This window comes from Carlito syrichta, unplaced genomic scaffold (genome assembly GCF_000164805.1).
Source record: "Carlito syrichta isolate Samal-C Ts95f unplaced genomic scaffold, Tarsius_syrichta-2.0.1 Scaffold128226, whole genome shotgun sequence".
Lineage (NCBI taxonomy): Eukaryota > Metazoa > Chordata > Mammalia > Primates > Tarsiidae > Carlito > Carlito syrichta.
Window position 1 is genome coordinate 6,414 of NW_007072322.1, and position 19,461 is coordinate 25,874.

At 36.6% G+C, this 19,461-nt stretch overlaps 1 protein-coding gene across 1 annotated transcript in view; it reads right to left on the reverse strand.

The window, feature by feature from the left end:
• Positions 1-2,088: 2,088 nt before the first annotated feature.
• Positions 2,089-19,461, reverse strand: part of LOC103250334 (gamma-aminobutyric acid receptor subunit alpha-3-like) — a 104,036-nt gene continuing 86,663 nt past the window's right edge. The window contains exons 2-3 of the mRNA XM_008048917.2: positions 16,150-16,315; positions 2,089-2,246 (exon numbers count right to left, since the gene is read on the reverse strand). Coding sequence (XP_008047108.1) covers positions 2,120-2,246; positions 16,150-16,289 — 267 coding nt within the window. The 5' untranslated portion in view covers positions 16,290-16,315 and the 3' untranslated portion in view covers positions 2,089-2,119. The remainder of the gene's footprint in view (positions 2,247-16,149; positions 16,316-19,461) is intronic.

A 19,461-nucleotide genomic window follows, 5' to 3' on the forward strand; every position in this document is an offset into this window, starting at 1 on the left:
CCATTATTTATATTAAAGCAAGTATCACGTAGCCTTAGTCTAACAACAAATAACAAAAAACTGCAAATAAAGATTTAACTTTACTTAGTGTGATTATTGTAGTGATATGGGTGTAGTAATTTCAAAACTATTCTGTGTATATTGTAGGATTGAGCAAATGGGTAAATATATCAGGGAAAAACATTTTATTGGATTGGAATTAGTGGTGTCAATGTAAACTTATACATACACACATACATATATATACAACTATACATACACGTATATTGATGCTCATATTTATAAATATATGTGTGCATGTATAAGTACGAATATATGTGGTATGTGTATATATATATATAAAACATCTGTATCTGTGTGTGTGTGTGTGTGTGTATTTGCTCTTTTCTCAGTTCTGTCTACTGAAAAATCCTGGAATCAATTGATACTCTAGTAGTAATGAGAACACCTAGCACCTAGAAGGTAGATTCTAAATATAATTTTCGACAAAAAGATATTATTTCTTTTTGGAAAAAATGAATGATACCAGGGCTAGATCTTGGAAAGTACAAGACAACTCTGGAATGTACTGTTATACCATATAATAAGAACGTGCTCAAAAAATGAGAACATGTCAAAAGGGAAAAAAGAAAGCCAAATTGAGTAGGCTCCCAGCAGTCAAATATGGAAAATTATGACCAAAAATATTCATCAAAATGGATAATTGTATTAATAAATTATAATCCATTGAATAAAATAATAATCCATTCATACTGACATTAGCTAATTAAAAAGAATGATTTTTTTCTTACAAGAGAATACCATCTAATAAATGTAGAAGAATAATAGATTTAGAAAATCACAGTTTTGCAGTCATAATTGTTATTATTCATGAAAGAATAATCAATAGTTTCTAAAACTATTGAGCGCAAGTTGGAAGAGGAATAGAACAGTCTCAGAGTATCTTTGCACAAATTACTTATTAATTATACCTGAAAAAAATAGTCATTTTAGAGTGAAGTAGCTTGGTGAGGATTTAAATTAACATTACCAACAGCAAGGCAAACAGACACCATATCCCTTCCTGAGTATGTGCTGAGAAAGACACAATTAATTCCTGCGGTGTTACTTCCAAAATGAATAAGGAAGACCTAATCAACATCATGAAAGACAAAGAAATGCTGAGTATAGGCTAAAGAAACATGACAATAAATGCAATGCCTAATCCTGGATTGAATCCTAAATCAAGGAAAACTGCTATAAAGGACACTTTTGGAATAATTGGCGATATTCGAATATGGATTGCAAATTAGAAAATAGTATATGAGCTTACATTTTAAAAATTTGTTATTATAGTTTTTTTTAAATTTTATTTCAGATTCAGGGTTACATGTGCAGGTTTTTTACATGGACATACAAAATAATTTCTTTGTTTTAAGGAAATTCATACTAAAGTAGTCAGTGACAAAAAGACATGATATCTACAACTAATTTTCAAGTTCAGGAAAAAAGTATACACACACACACTTGCACACTCGTTATGCCCATGATATATTACAATGCCTTTATTTTATTGTTATCATATTACTGATTATGCTAAACTGATGGCCAACTAAGATTTCATCTAGCCAATAGATTGCTTTTCTTTGGAGCGCCAGGCTGATGTATGCTCAGGGTTTGGGGAACAAAGGCACGTTTCCCAGTTGTCTTTGGGCCATACCCGTTATCCAGGCAGGGAATGATAGTCTGTTACTAGAAATCAACATTGTCTAATTTGGAGGTATAGATGTTCCTTGACTTATGATGGGATTACATCCCAAAAGGTCTGTCATAAGCTGAAAATATTGTAAGTTGAAATGCATCAGGCTATGTCATAAACTTAAAAGATCATAAGTCAAATCATCTTAAATTAGGGACCATCTGTGTAATAATTCAGATCCATTTTCCTAAGTGAAATCCAGAATTTTCCAAAACCAGACCAGAGAAGTCACTCACTGAAATGAAGGATAATAACTAATTTCTAGTGCTCATAGGGAAGAAACTCAGCTTTACATTAAACTCATTGGTCAACAGACTACTGAATGCAGCTTATAACTGTTTTTAGATTACACTGGTCAAGAAGAGAATCTTAAAATAATAACTAACCTCCAAGCCCAGGTCGCAGCCTGTTGTCATAGCCATCCAGAAGACGATCCAAGATTCTGGTGAAGATAGTGATGTTGTCAGTGCTGTCATCAGGAATATCTGGAGCATGCTTAGGAGAGAGTCTGAGGCCATGTAACAAAAAGAGAAGGAAAATAATGTTTTTTAGGAAAATAAATACATGTGTAAACATTAATGTTTTAAACCAAGAAGATTTCAATCAGTAAACTGGCCAATTACATAGCCCTATAACTTAACCAAAACAGCAAGCACTTTCTATTTGTCACAATGATTATCTGTATAGGAGACAGTGGTCAAGACTTGAGCTTTTATTCCATCACTGGCATGAGCTTTACCAAGCATATGTACCATCCCCATCCCAGCAGTTGAGAGACACAAGCAGAAATTCTGGACAGAATGTCTCTAGGAACAGTACCTTACATACCGTTGATTCATAAAATTTTGTTGAGTGAATGTACAGCCTCGAAATAAAGAAGGGTAATGTCGTCAGTGAGAATGTGCCTCTCGTCTAGCCCAGACAAACATAAGGTTACAGGACAACAGAGTCAGATAGACCCTTGAATTGCATCTAGTCTGCCCCATCCTCCATCCTGTGGAGATAGGGCAACCAAGCAGTGCTAGTCCATTGAACACTAAAGCCACCAGACTTTAAGACTCTCTAGAGACTCACTGATTTCTTTCATGTTATACATGGGAACAAGCTCATAGAAGAAACCAAATTTTCCCACATTCATTCTGCTAGCGAGAGGCAGAGATGAAGCTACAATCAAACTTTTCTTATTTTTTTATATAATCAATATTTTTTATGATGATATTGTGGGGTACAGTTAAGGGTTAGGTATACAAATACGCTTCGTTCAGGCACCCTTGTTGATAAGAGGTGTTTCTCCATCCCCAGACAGATATTTATTACCGTTAATTCCATCTCCCTACCCCCCCATAGTTTCCCACTACTGTCAGTCATTTTCTTATAGTATTACATTGGATGTTCAAGGTCCACTGTATGAGTGAGAACATGTGATACTCAGATCTTTGTTTCTGTGAGAAGTCACTCAATATTATAGACTCTAGTTCCATCCAGGTTGCTGCAAAATTCATGATTTTGTTCTTTTTTATGGCTGCGTAGTATTCCATCGTGTATATGTACCACATTTTTTTAGTCCAGTCCTCTTTTGATGGACAGCATGGTTGCTTCCAGGTTCTTGCTATTGTGAACAATGCTGCGATAAACATACGTGTGCAGGTATCTTTTTTATAGAGTGATTTGAGTTCTTCAGGATATATTCCCAGTAGGGGGATTGTGGGTTCCTATGGGAGGTTGATATTTAGAGCTTTTAGGAATCGCCACACTGCTTTCCACAGAGGTTGCACTAGTTTACACTCCCACCAACAGTGTAGAAGTGTTCCCTTTTCGCTACACCCTCTCAACTTTTCTTATTTTTTAGGGTCTCTCAGCTACCTCCTGCTTCTCCAGTGTGCATGCTTTCTGCAAGCCTTTCTGAAGACTATGCACTTTATTAACTACCTAACCAGACCCAGACGCTGTGACTCCTACTTTGAGAAGAAGCTTGGTGTGACTTAATAGGACTAAAAATAAAGAAAGATCCAGTGTAGGTAAAGGAAAAGAGGGACATAGTGAAAGATATGGCCATTGCCAAGGATCAAGAAACATGGTGTAGAATCAAGCAATGAACCAGGAGCTAGACATTTTCGGTCCTAGTGTCACCCGTAATTGTGAGTCAGGGGGAAACTTTAAGCAAGTTACAGTACTATGGATCTCAGTTTTCATTTTTCTTAACTTGAACACAGAATGTTGACATTAATAAATATATAATAACTATCTCTAGCATCCAGTTAATCAGAGCTATATAAGCCACAAGATACCAGATACCAGTAAAGAAAACGTCTTAAGAAACAATGCAATATGTCTCCTCACCAACATTTATCCTTAGTAGTGAGCAAGGCTCCTGTTCTGAAAAGACCGTGAGAAAGATCTACAGAATAGTAGAAACGTCTGAACTGAACAGTTCTCACTTTAAACTGCCATTCTAACTGGTAACCTTGGAAAAGTCATTTTGGACTGCAAATTCCTTAATTTATAAACCCAATTGAATTAACTTACCCATTCAGTGCGTTTTACTGAGTATATCTATATGCTTATTACTCTGCTAGGTATTGCGATGGAGCAGAAACCAAAATAAATAAAACAAGGCAAGCAACCATTCTCCTGCTAAACGTATAGGGCTGCTGAGGCAATCGAATTATAAAACAGATACACATGGAGAAAGGGCACTAGGATGAGTCTGCATGGGAATTCATTAGTTGTGCAAACTTAGGAAAGTCATATAATGCCTCTCATATTAGCCTTGGGATCTTTAAAATTAAAATAACTTCATAGATATGTTATACTAATATTAAATAGTATATTAAATTTTTCAGGCCTAATGCTTTATATCTAGAAGTAATCAACATTTGTTTCTCTTTTTAAGGATAGTAATATGTGCACTGAAATGGCATTATTCAAATATAAATATTAGCAGCAAAAAGATTGACACCCTTATCAGACTAAAGCCACCAGGAAAGTTTAAGCCAGATGGCACTGGAACCTAGTCAAGGGTAGATAGAGATGACTGACTAGTTTAGTGAACTGATCAGAAGAAGTGATACAAATTCCTCTCCAGGAAGAGGCAAGAAAGAAGGGAACTGTAGTGCTGACATCAGTATGCTGGAGAGATAAACACAGACATGTCAGGTGACAGCCCATCTTTGGTTTATTACACCAATATTTTGGGTCCACCGGACTTGGGCTGGGAAGGAAAAGACTGCGGTAGCTCAACTGATATTATGTAACCCTCTTTCTCATTATCCCTTAACTGTCACTGTGGAAGATCTTAACCCTGGTTAGCCTAAGTCAATTTCTGTTAAATAGATCCATAAATTGAATGAAAAACCACTTCTTGGATTACTAGAAGGCTATAGAAAGGAGAATCCTCATAGAATCATTGACAAACTGTAAGGGGCTTCAGAGATTACCTATTCCAGATGGATTTATAGCTGGGATACTAAAGTCCCTGAATATAAATTTTAATCACCCTGAGAGTTCATAGGAAAGCTAACATTTTGATTCAAAATTCCTGAATATAATGCCAATACACTGTGCAACCTCTTTTACTGAAAGGCTAACGTCTATGAGAATGCATTTTCATCCTCTGCTAACTGTCAATATATTAGCAGTATTCTTCATCAATAACCTTAAAACTTTTAAGTAAACATCAGTGCTAAATATCACCCCAAAAATATTTTCAATAGACTTTTCTACAACTTTTCACTAGATTACCAATAATTTTTTTTGGATGTACACTAAATTATTGCATGGGAAATAGGAAGTTGGTTTAACCTAGAAACTCAGTTAGAGCTCTCTCTTCTTCAATAACTAAACTTCAAAGAGATGCTATAGTTTATGCCTATCCAAAGATATTATGGGGGGAAAACAAAGAATCATGTCAGAATTATGGAGGACCTTAGAGATTACATAATTATTTCCCCTCATTTTATACATGGGATACCTAAGACATCATCACCAATAAGACAGAAATTGTTCAATGCCACACAGTCATCAAAGTCATGTTTACACTATAAAGTAGCCAAAATGTTTAATTGCATTATGTCTCTAAAAAGTATGCACTTAATTTAAAATACTTCATTGTTAAAAATTGCTAATGATCATCTGATCCTACAATGAGTCATAATCTTCCTGCTGGTAGAGGGTCTTGCCTTGATGTTGAAGGCTATTGATTGATTAGGGTGATGGTTGCTGAAAGTAGGTGTAGCTGTGGCCAACTTCTTTTTTTTTATTTTAAAGATGTGGGGTACAATTCAGGGTTAGGTAAACAAATGGTCATTATGCAAGTACCCTTGTTGACCAGGTGTGCCCCTCACTCCGGCTATGGCAATTTCTTGCAAGACAACGATGAAGTGTTCTGCATCGATTGACTTCCTCTCATGAAAGATTTCTCTGTAGTATGCAAAGCTGTTTGATAGCATTTTCTCCACAGTAGAGCTTCTTTCAAAATTGAGATCAATTTTCTCAAACCCTGCCGCTCCTTTTCAACTAAGTATATGTAATATTCTGAATTCTTTGTTGTTATTTCAATGCTCATAGCATCTTCTCCAGGAGTAGATGAAGTAGATGCAATAGATAGATTCCATCTCAAGAAACCACTTTCTCTGCTCATTTAGAAGAAGGAACTCCTCATCTGTTCAAATTTGTTCATGAATTGCTGAATTGCAGCAAATCAGTCACAACTTCAGGCTCTACTTCTAATTCTAGTTTTTTTGTTTTGTTTTGTTGTTGTTGTTGTTTTTTGCCATTTCCACTACTTCTGCAGCTACTTCCTCCACTGACGACCTCAGCCCCTCTAAGTCATCCAGGAGGGTTGAAATCAACTTCTTTCATACTCCTGTTAATGTTGACATTTTAACCTCCTCCCATGAATTACAAATATTTTTAACGACATCTAGAATAGTGAATCCTCCCCAAAAGGTTTTCGATTTATTTTGGCCAGATCCATTAGAAGAATCAATATCTGTGGCAGCTATAGCTGTTCAAAATGTGTTTTTAAAATAATAAGTCTTGAAAGTCAAAATTACTCCTGGATTCAAAGACTGCAGAATGGATGCTGTGTAAATCGAAAACCATTTGGGAAGGATTCACTATTCTAGATGCCATTAAAAAATATTTGTCAATTCATGGGAGGAGGTTAAAATGTCAACGTTAACAGGAGTGTGAAAGAAGTTGATTTCAACCCACCTGGATGACTTTGAGGTGTTGAGGTCATCAGTGGAGCAGGGACTCAGCATGCTAAGTGTCGCTGAGATAGCAGGACACGTGAAGTGCTCACAGCACAGAGCCTCTCCCATGGCACACTCTTCCCAGCTTCTGTGGCTCAAGCATCTGCGTGTGCGTGCGGGTCCTGGGTCCTGGCAGTCCTATGGATCGTGGTGAAGTCTGACCTCTAGACATTAATCTCCTGGTGCATCTCCATCAGAGCTCTTGGGTAACCAAGTGCATTGTCACTGACCAATAATATTTTGAAAGGAATATTTGTTTTTTAAGAAGTAGGTCTAAACAGTGAGCCTGAAACATTCCGTAAACCATGCCGTACACTAGATGCACTGTCATCTAGGCTTTGTCACTCTAATTCTAGGGCACAGACAAGGTAGATTTAGCATAGTTTTAAGAGTCCTAGAATTTTCAGAATGGTAAATGAACATTGGCTTGGATGTAAAGCCACCAGCTGCATTAGCACCTAACACAAGAGTTTTTTGATGCTTTGCAGCCAGACATTGATTTCACCTTTCTTGCTAAGAAAGTCCTAGATGGCATCTTTTTCCAATAGAAGGCTGCTTTGTCTACTTTTAAAATCTGTTGTTTAGCATAGCTACCTTCATCAATGATCTTAGAGTTGCTGCAGCTTCTCCATCAGTTCATGTGCACTTTTATGTTCTGGAGACGGCTTCTTTCCTTAAACCTCATGAACCAAGCCCTGCTAGCTTCCAGCTTTTCTCCTGCAGCTTCCTCGCCTCTCTCAGCCATCGCAAAATTGAAGAGAAATACAGCCTTGCCCTAGCTAATTAGGTTTTGGCTTAAGGGAATGTTGTGACTGGCTTGATCTTTTATCTAGACCACTCAAAGTTTCCCCATATCAGTCATAAGGCTGTTTCGCTTTCTTACCATTCATGTGTTCACTGCAGTAGCACTTGTAATTTCCTTCATGAACTTTTCCTTTGCATTCACAACTTAGCTAACTAGTGTGAGAGGCGTAGCTTTCAGTTTATCTTTGCTTTCAGCATGCCTTCTTCACTGTGCTTAATCATTTCTAGCTTTTGACTTAAAGCAAGAGACGTGCGGCCCTTTCTTTTACTTCAATGCTGAGAGGCCATTGTAGGGTTATTAACTGGTCTAATTTTAATATTGCTGTGCTTCAGGAAATAGGGAGACCTGAGGAGGGGGAAGGAGATAGGAGAATGACCAATTGGTGAAGTAGTTAGAACACACACAAAATTTACTGATTAAGTCCATTGTCTTAGATAGGCATAGTTCATGGCACTCCAAAAGAATTATGATAGTAAGATCAAAAATCACTAGTCATAGATCACCATAATAGATAGAATAATGAAAAAGTCTGAAATATTTCAAGAATTACAAAAATGTGACACAAAAACACATGCTGATAGAAAAATGGCACCAATAGCTTGTGCCACAAACCTTCTATGTGTTAAAAAAGAAAAATAAATAGCATCCTCAAAGCACAATCAAGTGAAGCACGATCAATCAAGGTATGTCTGTATTTCCATACATGTAAGATGGGGATAATAATTTTCTACCTTAGAAAGCATTTGTAAACAGAAATAAATAGATAATACATACAAAATCGTTTTGTAAATTAAGATTGTTCATTAATTTACCCCTAAATTTCCGAAAATGTAATTTCAAAAAACATTGAAAGACATGCACTTTTGGGCTATTGAACAAAGTCAAGTTCACTGACCAACTAGAGATTAAGTACAGGATGTTAGCAGTAAAAACATGAGTTCAATAATGTCATTGAGGACCCTGGTGTGTTATGTTGGGGGGAGCAGGAGGGGTGTAGATTCAGTTCACACAACAAACAACTCAAAGAGAAGAAAAATATACTTCATTAAAAGGGTAACTTTTTTTTCTGTACTGCATATCTCCTAGGGGAGAACAGATTTTTTTAAATAATGAAAATTCCAACTTACAGAACGGATCATGTCTGTGCGCAGCTTACAAACCTTCCATAATTCTTCACAGCTTACCAAATAAAATTTTAACTCCTCAGCCTGACATTCATGGCCTTCTGCAATCTGTTCTCAATATACTTTTACAGCTGCAAATTCTACTACTTCTCTTTCTGACCAGAAATCACAGCCAAATCTAATTACTCACCATTTCCCAATATTCCCCATGTTTTCATTTATCGAGTCAATCTTTTCCATAGTGGAAATGTCCAGCTAAAGTTTCAGCACTAGGGATGCCAGTGATATACTGGGGAGGAAATCAAAACCCCCTGGAATTTAATAGCACACATTCTAACATCTTTACAGAAGCTGCTTGAAGAAAAAAACAAATAAAATCTGGGTTTTTTTGGTTAAAATATACCCAATCTATCTCAAAACCGCAGCTGTTCTTTTCTAAAATAGCTTCTATAGACTGGTAATAAAACTAGCAAGTACTGACTTGAGGCACACCCACCCAACATGTGCCCCACCTGTTCACACTAAGTTTATTTGCTGAATTAAAGAAAAATAAAGATCAAGTCTTTCATGCCTTCTTGGTAACTGAAAGTCACTGCTTCCCAAAAATGCACAGGAAGATTTAACTAGTATATGTTGTGCATGATGACATAACAAGAGATATGATTAAATACATGATTTCATATGAAATAAGCAGACATACCCCAACTAAAATGTGTCCTGATCCAATGTTTGTAGAGAAGTAAGGATACGTTCTTCCTTTGAAACAATGTCATAAGGGTAGCTAGTTTTTCAGGTAAGACTATGCAAATCTATTTCTCATCATTTATCTGAACGATTGTAACCACAGTGCCAATGCCTGGGTACTATTTCTGGTTAAGTGGACTTTCACAGGCCAGTCTGAGAACCATTTGTAACACGGTTTATGGAGAGAAAAGAATTTTGAAACAAAAGATGGGAAAACTACAGTACTAAGAATATTTCTTTTTCACTATTATTTGCTTTTCACCCTACACCCACAGCCATGATTAAAGCAATGAGCTGGCAACCAGCTCAGAGCCTTTCAATCAATCCTGGTGGTTAATCTCCTTACATTGGAGAGTCAAACAGTCATTACCTTAACCAAGTGATCAGATTTAGTATGAGCAGCACTGAGATAACCTTGTCTCCTGGTATGGTGCCATAGGAAGCCACAATATCCCTTACAAAGTATACTTGATCCTGGCCTCAAATGTCCATCCCTGTCTTGTGTCACAAATGCTACACTTTGACCTCAAAAGGGAAAATAGTAGGATAAAATGATATTTCTTATTCTTCCAGGTCCTATAAGAAAACTGCACCTGTCTCATCTTAATACAGCCCATCCAGCCATGTGGCTGAGATATTAAGTATTCAGAGATTGAGAGATTGCTATGTATAAGTTAACGTTCATGTAGTTAAAGTAAATGTAAATGTGCCTAATTCTGACTCAAAAATGAACAAACTCATGAAAAACCATACACTGTAGTGGTTAAGAGCATGGACTCTGGAACCAGACTCTCTGGGTTTCAGTCTAAACTCTGCTGTTTCCTGGTTGTGTAACGTTCGGCAACTTACTTGACCTCTTTGTGTCTCCATATTTTATCTGAAAAACAGGAATAGCAGCATCACCTAGCTAGTAGGTCTGTTACAAGGATTATATGAAGCAACATATATAAAGCACTTTGGAATCGTGCTTGGAACATAGTAAGAACTATATGAATATAAATTTTAAACTAACACGATGAAACATAAAAACGATAAATAAGTATGAAGCCTTCAATTATATTTCAAAAACAATTTAATTAGAGAACAAAAGAAAGTGTCCAATTTGAAGCAATGTCTGGAAAACCATATTATGTCAGTAGAATAGTTGAAAGAAAGAGTTAGCCTCCAGACAAGAAAGCATGGAATATATCTGAGAGCTGCCACGTGGAAAAGGAGGCAAATGTCATAGGGCATTTTAATTGGGAGGTGTCAGTGGAAGGTGGGCTTCAGCTCAAAATAGAGAGCACTTTCTAACCCCTGGAGCTATGCCCTGTGGTAATAATGCAGCTTATCACTACCAGAATTAAAAGTACTACTAGTAGAATCATCAAGCAAAATGCAGAAGGAATTCTTGCCCAGAATAGGAGTCTAGGAACTGATAGCCTCTCCGGTCTCACATCTGGTTCTGAAAATTTAAGATTTGATGATCTAATGCGAAGAATATTGATGAAGTCATTTTACAATAAAGATTGCATGCAAATGGAAGGGAGTGGATTTCTCATACTTATATTCCAAGTCACAGTAAATACATATGTGGCCACAAATGCCAGTTCATTGTGAGATTAAGAGGATCGAGCAAATACTTTTCAAGATGAATACAGACACTTACATGGACTGACACTTTGGCACAGTGGCACCAAGTCTGGCGGTAGATGTGAAACGGAAACAAGCAACTTCCCATCATCTCTTCAGTTCATAGTGTCAGCTGTCATCACTGCCACCACCATATAATATCGATGCAGAGAAAGTGTTAATATAGTGCTACATTCCTCCAAAATCATGGCCTATACTCTGTAAATATGACGTTTTGTCTGCAATATCCTTCATTTGCCCTTTTAGATATATTGTCCACTCTTCTCCACCGGTTCTCTTTCCTGAAAGTTGACATGTATAAACTATATCGACAGGCTCCGTTGGCCTCTGGCTTCAACTTGAATTTGGTCATCTCAACTAAAGATTAGAGGAAGAAGAAGTCTAGGCATGTAATTCTCTGGTTCTGAACTTTTGAAATCTCTTCAAAATGGCTATTTCCTCCACTAAAAATCTCTGCACCTCTTAAACCCTGTTCTATATGACGTGCGTGCTGCTGGTTTTAGGTTCCTGCTCTATTCCTTGTGGTTTCCCTCCACGTAGGTTATAACTTTATGATTACTCTCTTTAAAAATCTACCCTCTTCAATCTTAACTGAAATGTCCGATATGTATTCATTGGGAGCTTGACTTTAAAAATTGCAGTCAGAAGTGAAAAAAGGATTCATTTGGCACTTACTTGTTACACAGACACTTATTTGTTGACCCATTATGAAATTGCTGACATTTGGCCACTTTAACCCAGAAAAATGAAAGTTTAATAATGGTTAAGATTAACATTGTTCATGTGTATAGTTCTCTTTGCTGATGGTCAAAATACTTGACCAGGAAGCAGGAGTATAAGAAATGTACTTATTACAAGAAGTTGTAATTGTTCTCTGTAGCTTTTTCTCAAGAATTCAGATCTGGGAATCAGAGACTAATGTTCTGGACCTAGCTATACTATTAATTCACTATAATGTACTAGGAAATCCCACTTTCCTTTCTTAACTTCAGCTTCTTCATGTACAAAATGAGGGATCAGGTTAGAAGCTCTCACAGGTTTTTTCCATGTCTACTATTCTAAAGTTCCAGAATCGCATATCCCTAACTATACTGTAAGTTTCTTAGGAAAAAAAAAAGGAACTATATCGTCAAGTATACACCAAAGATACCTTGCATCAGAATGACTGGGACATTTTATAAAATGCAGCTCGTTAGGCATTATTTCCAGATCTACTAAACCACAGTCTTCTAAGCTGTGAAGCCTGCTTTCTTGCTTACACATGCTAAATGTTAAGAAACATTGCATATAGCACATTATACAAAGTACTGGTCAATAAACCACTGTGGATTGCTGAAGCTGCTAGGGCAGCCAATCCATGTTATTTAATAGAATAAACCACTATAGTTGGATAAAATAAGGCAGTAATGGATTTTTCAACACATAAAAATGTAATTAAGAAAATATGGAAACAAGCAAACAAGAAGAAGTAGCAATTCTGCTAAGTTATAATAAATGTCAGCATATACCGTTTATTTCAAAGTTGTATTGATTTTTTTTTCTAGGACATACTAATAGATTGACAACTCTAATAGTGGAGGCAAGCTTTTAGTAGTCGTATCCCTCGGAAGTATAAATTGCATTCTACTTGCGAGAAAGTAAACAAAAAAATGTTTTCATTTCAAGAAACATGCAGTCATTATGCCTCTGTATCAAAACCAAGCACTTCACTCTGCTTTTTCAGACAGAACTTCTTGGCCTCCTCTTTAAGATAATTACTAAAAGCCTTGGTTTTCTGATTCTCTAAGCTTCAACAGGATGTAAGCAAACCATTGTAAACAGGAGAGGTAACAACTAACACTGAAGATACAGACAGAAAGAAAAAAAAGATATAGAATGAATATGAGGATTTTTTTAAAAAGACAGGATCTTGCTATATTGTCTAGGCTGGCCTTGAACTCTTGGGCTCAAGTGATCTTCCTGGGACTACAGGTGTTTGCCAACATGCTCAGTTTTGAATGTTCTTTTTTCTTTTTTAACTTAGAATAAATTGTTTATTTGCATTCCATACATAAAATAAAGTATACTTCTAGGATACTAAGTACGATCTATAGCATAAAAGCAAGGAATGTTCTTTATGATGACCAAAACTCACCAAGAAAAGGGACAATTCTATTCAACATTTTTGTTTATGAGTATAAGAAAATATGTAATACATTGTTAGAAAACTTTATTCTCAGAGTTAAAATTTAAAAAGGCTTTAACACTAAAGGAGGTAAGGTTCATTTACTTAGAATCTCCATTTTATTTAGAACATCTGTCATGGCCCAATGAAATCAGATGCGGGCGGAGTTAATAAAACATAATTGGCTTGGTTTTCCACATTGGAAGAAAGAGCAAAAAGAGTCTCATATGCCAAGAGTTTAAGAAAATACAAATCCAGTTCTGCAGCTTCAGCCCCAGAGATTTCTATAAAAATGCAGATAGAGATGAAAAGACTCAGAGTACATTAAGACAATCAACCCTGCAAAAGTAATTAGGAACAAGTCTTAGTTCAAGCTGCATGCTTCCAAGAATATGGGACAATAGCCAAATGTGAAACAAAAAAAAGGCACTACTAAGGAATAAAATATCCTGGGTAATAGTGAAGTATTGCAAGGCTAAGGGGTCATTGTTAGTAATGATATTCCCTGGATGAGATGGGATTTTAAAGTCTAAAAAAAGTCCAACATTGCTAAAGAACACAGCATATGATGACAGAAAGACTAAGAAATAAGGCTAACAAAGTGGGTAGAGGCTGGGTCATAATTTGCCTTATGAAATCATGTTAAGGGGTTTAGACTTTATTATAGCAACAAAAGGAAGCCAGTAAAGGGCTCTAAGTAGGATCCGTATGACTCAACATATATTATAGAAGAAACACTGGCTTCAGAGTGGACGTTAGTTTGGATGGGAGCAAGATTTTAGAAAGTAAGTCAAGAACATCACAGTGGTCCAAGTGGGAGGTGGCACTGGATCACTGAATTAAACTAGGGTGGTAGCAAGAAAGTCAGAAAAAAGTAAATGAATTCAAAAAATGTGGGAGGTAGAAATGACAGGTCTTGGTGATTGATTCAGTCTGGCAAAAATGATTCCAAGTTTCTGGCTTGAGCAACTGGGTGCACGGTGGTGCTATTGACTGAAACAGGAAAAAAAAGGGAAGAGGAATATGTTTTATTTGTCTGTTGCTTGTTTTGTTTTGTTTGTTCTTTAGGGTGGAGGAGGGATATGAAGATGATGAGACTATGTTGGACATGCTTAGTTTAAGGAGTTTGTGACATAGCCAAGTGGTCATGTCCAATAGACAGTTGGATATATGTCTGATACTCAAGAGAAGTCAAGAATGGAAACTGAGATGAGAGTCATTGGCATTTAGGTATATAAGGTAACAATGTCATAGACATGGATGGAATCATTCAGAGGGTATGTATGGTGAGAAAAATGTCTAGAACACACACACGCACACACACACACACACACACACACACACACACACTCACTCCAACATCTTAGAGAAGAACAAAAGAAGAGAAGACAAAAAACAATCCTTGTATCACAAAGATCTTTGATATTGCTGTGTAATATTATGAAAAATATTATAGAAAGCATAACCATAAAAGTATAAAAAAGACCAGTTTTAATATTTACTATTGGTACTATCCCCAGATTACTTTTACTAAACCAGGAAAACTACTCTCTAGTTACCTTGGAGAGTTACTATCTGCTAAAGGGAGCCACCTTGCTCTATAATACCTGGGAGACTATGTCTTCCTCCAGAAGGCGCATAGGCAATGACTGACTGAGTTGAGGGTACAAAAGTCTGAGCCTTTTGCCTCAAAGTAGGACAGACCTGTTGTCCCATTTATGCTCCGTATCTCCTCATGGGGTCATATTGAGGTGACACCTTTGCTTTACTTCTTCCCTTTCCCTATCTTGCTGCCCTTACTTTTTAAAAAAGATTTTCCTAAGAAGGACCTCTCAGTAAGTCATTTGTTCAAGAATCTTTGTTTCATTGCCTGCTTCTAGAGAAGCTCATCTAAGCACTGAGGAATTGTGGTGTCTCTGAAGTCAAAGAGGGAATTATTTTTAAACTATATATTTAGATTTTATGCATATTTCTATATGCATTTATTTTTACTTCATAATAAAAAGAAGTTTAGGAGGGAAAAGTCAACAACATTAAATGTTGCTGCATACCACTAAATAAATTGAACATCATAAGGACAGACAAGTGTTCATTTTAGCAACAGAACCAACACGGGCCATCTTTGTTACAGGAGTTGCCTTACAATCATGGGGTTGGAATTCAGATAGTAGCAGGCAGAGGAAGTACGCACAGGATAGTATAAACAGCTCTGTGTCAGTAACCAGGCAGCAGTTTCATCTTTGTGAGAAGCTCACAGAGACAATGAAGCATAGCATTTCCTCAATAAGTATGGCTGTGAAGGGGAGCAAAGACTTCAGGCACTATCTGGAAGAAAGGTTTAAACATTTAAGATAGGAGATTCTTGATCATGTTTAAATGTCAAGGGACAGGTTGAAGTTCTAAGATAGAAGAGATAAAATTGAGAGCAAAAGGCTGGAGAGAACAGTTTATAAGATATTAACAGAGAAAATTTAAGCATGGGCCAGGGCGTAGCCCCAGAAAAAAGACCTTTCATTATCTCTTTCCACCTCGAGTCTGAGCTGATGCATTTTTCCAAATACAATGTAATGTATAAGTATCAGAGACCAGAGTATTTGGGTTCATCTAGGAGAAAAAAATCTGAAGTTTTGTTCTGAGGTTAGTATTTATCACAGTCTTCTTCCATTTCAAGAGTTAGGGATTCTTACCCGCCAATATCCTGCTTCACAAAGTCCCCAGGTTCTTGTCGTCTTGTTTCTCCTTGGCCAGTGGTTCCAGGGAAAATGTTAATCAGGAAAAGAAGCCCAAGGCTGGTCACGTAGTAGTTATTCATTTGTGTGATTATCATCTTCTTAGGTATCAACTTGGAGAGACCTGTGAGATTCACAATTTAGAGAAAGGGGAAGAGGGGAGGGATAGAAAACAAAGGGAGGGAGGAGAAATTGATTAAAAAATATTTCATTCAACTCTATTAGAGTCATGTAATTTCCCTAGTATCCGGTTACTTTATGCTTGATTTGATAGCCCGTTTTCCCCAGTTTATCAATGTCACCACAATTCACTTCTAATATACCCTTCTCCTGAATATTCCAGAGCCCATTCAATAAAGTATGCACAGGATAGTACAAACAGCTCTATGTCAGTAACCAGGTAGCAGTTTCATCTCTAAGTGAGGCACAGAACTTCCCTTAACCTGAGTTACCTCTTATAATCCAAGAGCTTAAATTAGTTTCTCATGTCTTTATTGCCCTCTAATCCTCTATTTAGTCGGCAGCGTCACAAAGGCCTTTTCCTTGGTTAACTGTGTAATAATGTAGAGAATTATAATATCTTAGTATATTAAGACCTGGAGTCTCTTTATAGCATTTTTGGGACTGATTCTCATCTTGATAAAGTTAAGCAATTTTCAAAAATATCAAAGGGCTTAAGGTAGATAGACTGTTTCCTCTGAATCAGGTTGAGAAAATGTTAAATAGGGAAAAATCATCGCTCTTGAATAATAATGCAGTATTTTCTTATCAAGAAATAATTAAGGATAAACCCCACTTCTTTAGATAGGAGCCTTCCTCTTGGCACAGAAGTCCCTAAGAAGTCAGCAAATTATACTGGTGATAAAATTAGTGATTTGGAGTTCCCTATATGCAGGGCTGTTTTATGAACTCTGGATGGGTAGAGGTTTACCTAGGACATGAGGTAAGAAAGCAGCCAGTAAAGTGACACTCACTTTCTGCTTCTTTTTTTTTTCAGATATTCTATATTTGTTTGTTTGTTTCATTATCTTAGCCACTTCTTACATTGACAAATAAATTATAGATATTTATTATGTATGGCTTGCTGTTTTGAAATATGTATACAATGTGTACATTGTGAAAAGGCTAAATTGAGCTAATTAATACATACATTACATACTTATCATTACATGTGGTAGGAGCACTTAAATTCTATTTTCTTAGCATTTTTCAAAAATGCGATGCATTATGATTAACTCTAGTCACCTTGTTGTATAATATATCTCTTTAATGCATTCCTTATCCAGCTGAAATTTTGTGTCCTTTGACCAACTTCTCCTTAATCACCTTCTTCCCATTCCCAGACCCTGTTACCACTATATACTCCCCAGTTTTATGACTTCAATTTTTTACATTCTATATATATGTGAGATATGCTATATTTGTCTTGTTGTGCCTGGCTTATTTCATGTCACATAATGTCCTCCACATTCATCCACTGCCACAAATGACAGGATTTCCTTCTTTTTAATGATGAATAGTATTCCACTAAATTACTACAGCTATTATAGAAAACAGAATGGAGTTTCTTTACAAAACTATAAATAGAACTACCATATGATCCAGCAATCCTCCTACTGGATATATTGTCAAAGGATATGAAATCAGTACAGATGCTCTTAGACTTACGATGGGGCTATGCCCCATAAACCCATTGTAAATAAAAAGTATCATAAGTCAAAATGCATTTAATACTTTGATAAACCAATTGTAAAGTTGAAAAATCATAAGTTGAATCATCATAATTTGGGTACCATCTGCATGTTTGGGAGATGTCTGCACTCCCATGTTCATTGCATCATTAATCACAATAGTCAAAATATGGAATCAATCTAAGAATCCATCAACAAATGCATCAATAAAGAAAATGTGTTATGTATGCATACACACACACACACACACACACACACACACACACACAGTGGAATACTATTCATCATTAAACAGAAGGAAATTCTGTCATTGTGACACTTTCTGTTTCTAATCCATGTAGTTTCTCTGAATCTGAGACACTGACAACTTGAGGGAGACCTAACTCTTACCCAACCCATACTCTTGCAGTCATATCAGTGGATTAATTTTCAGAGGAAGTGGAGATTTATAAAACTTTTTTTTCCCAAGAGAAGCTTATGCAAGAGACAATATGTAAAACAGATACACACTGAAGAGCTATTCTAGCTGACAAGATTTAGAGCAAGAGTCCTTTGAAATTCATCCCTCTTAAAAGCAGCCACTGGGTTCTATGAGGAGACCCCCAAAACTCGGAATTTATTTATTAAAAAAACTACACATTCTTACATGTTTAAGCTTCAGTCACCTTCAAAGTACTCTCCATTTGATGCAATACACCTGTCGAGTGAGACTTTTTTCCACTGCTCAAAACAGTTTTTGAAATTGTCAATTTTGACGGCTTTTAGTGCCTCTGCCATTTTTTTCCACCTCTTCCACATCGGCAAAACATTTCTCTTTGAGTACTTTCTTCATCCAGGGAAAGAAAAATTAGTCACTTGGGGCAAGATTGGGTGAATAGGGAAGGTGGGGCGGCACAGGGTTCATGCTACTTTTAGTCCAAAACTGCTGAACACTCAGCACAGTGTGGGCAGGAACGTTATCATGGTGGAAGAACCAGTCACTGTTTGCACAACTGGTTTATTCCTTCCACAAATCATGATGCAACCATCTCAAAACCAGATAAAAATTTGGGCTGTCCGTTTAATCTGGAGGAACAAATTCCGAGTGTACTACAAGGGACATACTCTCCAAAAAGATAATTATAATTTTAGGGGTCTCCCTCATATATTAGGCTACCTTCATGAACCTGGTATAGGTACATGAAAAAAAAAGCTATGATAGCAGAGAAGTTAGATTTCTGACATGATGAAGCAACCACATCAGAGACAGAAATAATCATATGAGGCTGCACCATATGAAATTGCCAAACGTTGGTCATTTTTGTTTCACTAAACAATAATTTGCATGGTCAATATATGTCCTGTGGCATCCATAGTTCTTGAGCTATAAAAGAGTTGATGGACATTTTGCAGGAATGTTCAGGAACAATACAGTTCAGAAAACCATACCAGATGAGTAAGAAAATATGGTGCATGATCAAACAACTCTGGGGCATGAATAACATCCATGTTATGGGCAGTAACTTTGATATATGTTCAAATATCCATAGTGCTTCAGCAGACCCTAATGTTATATGATCACGTGACAAGGGTTAGTGCT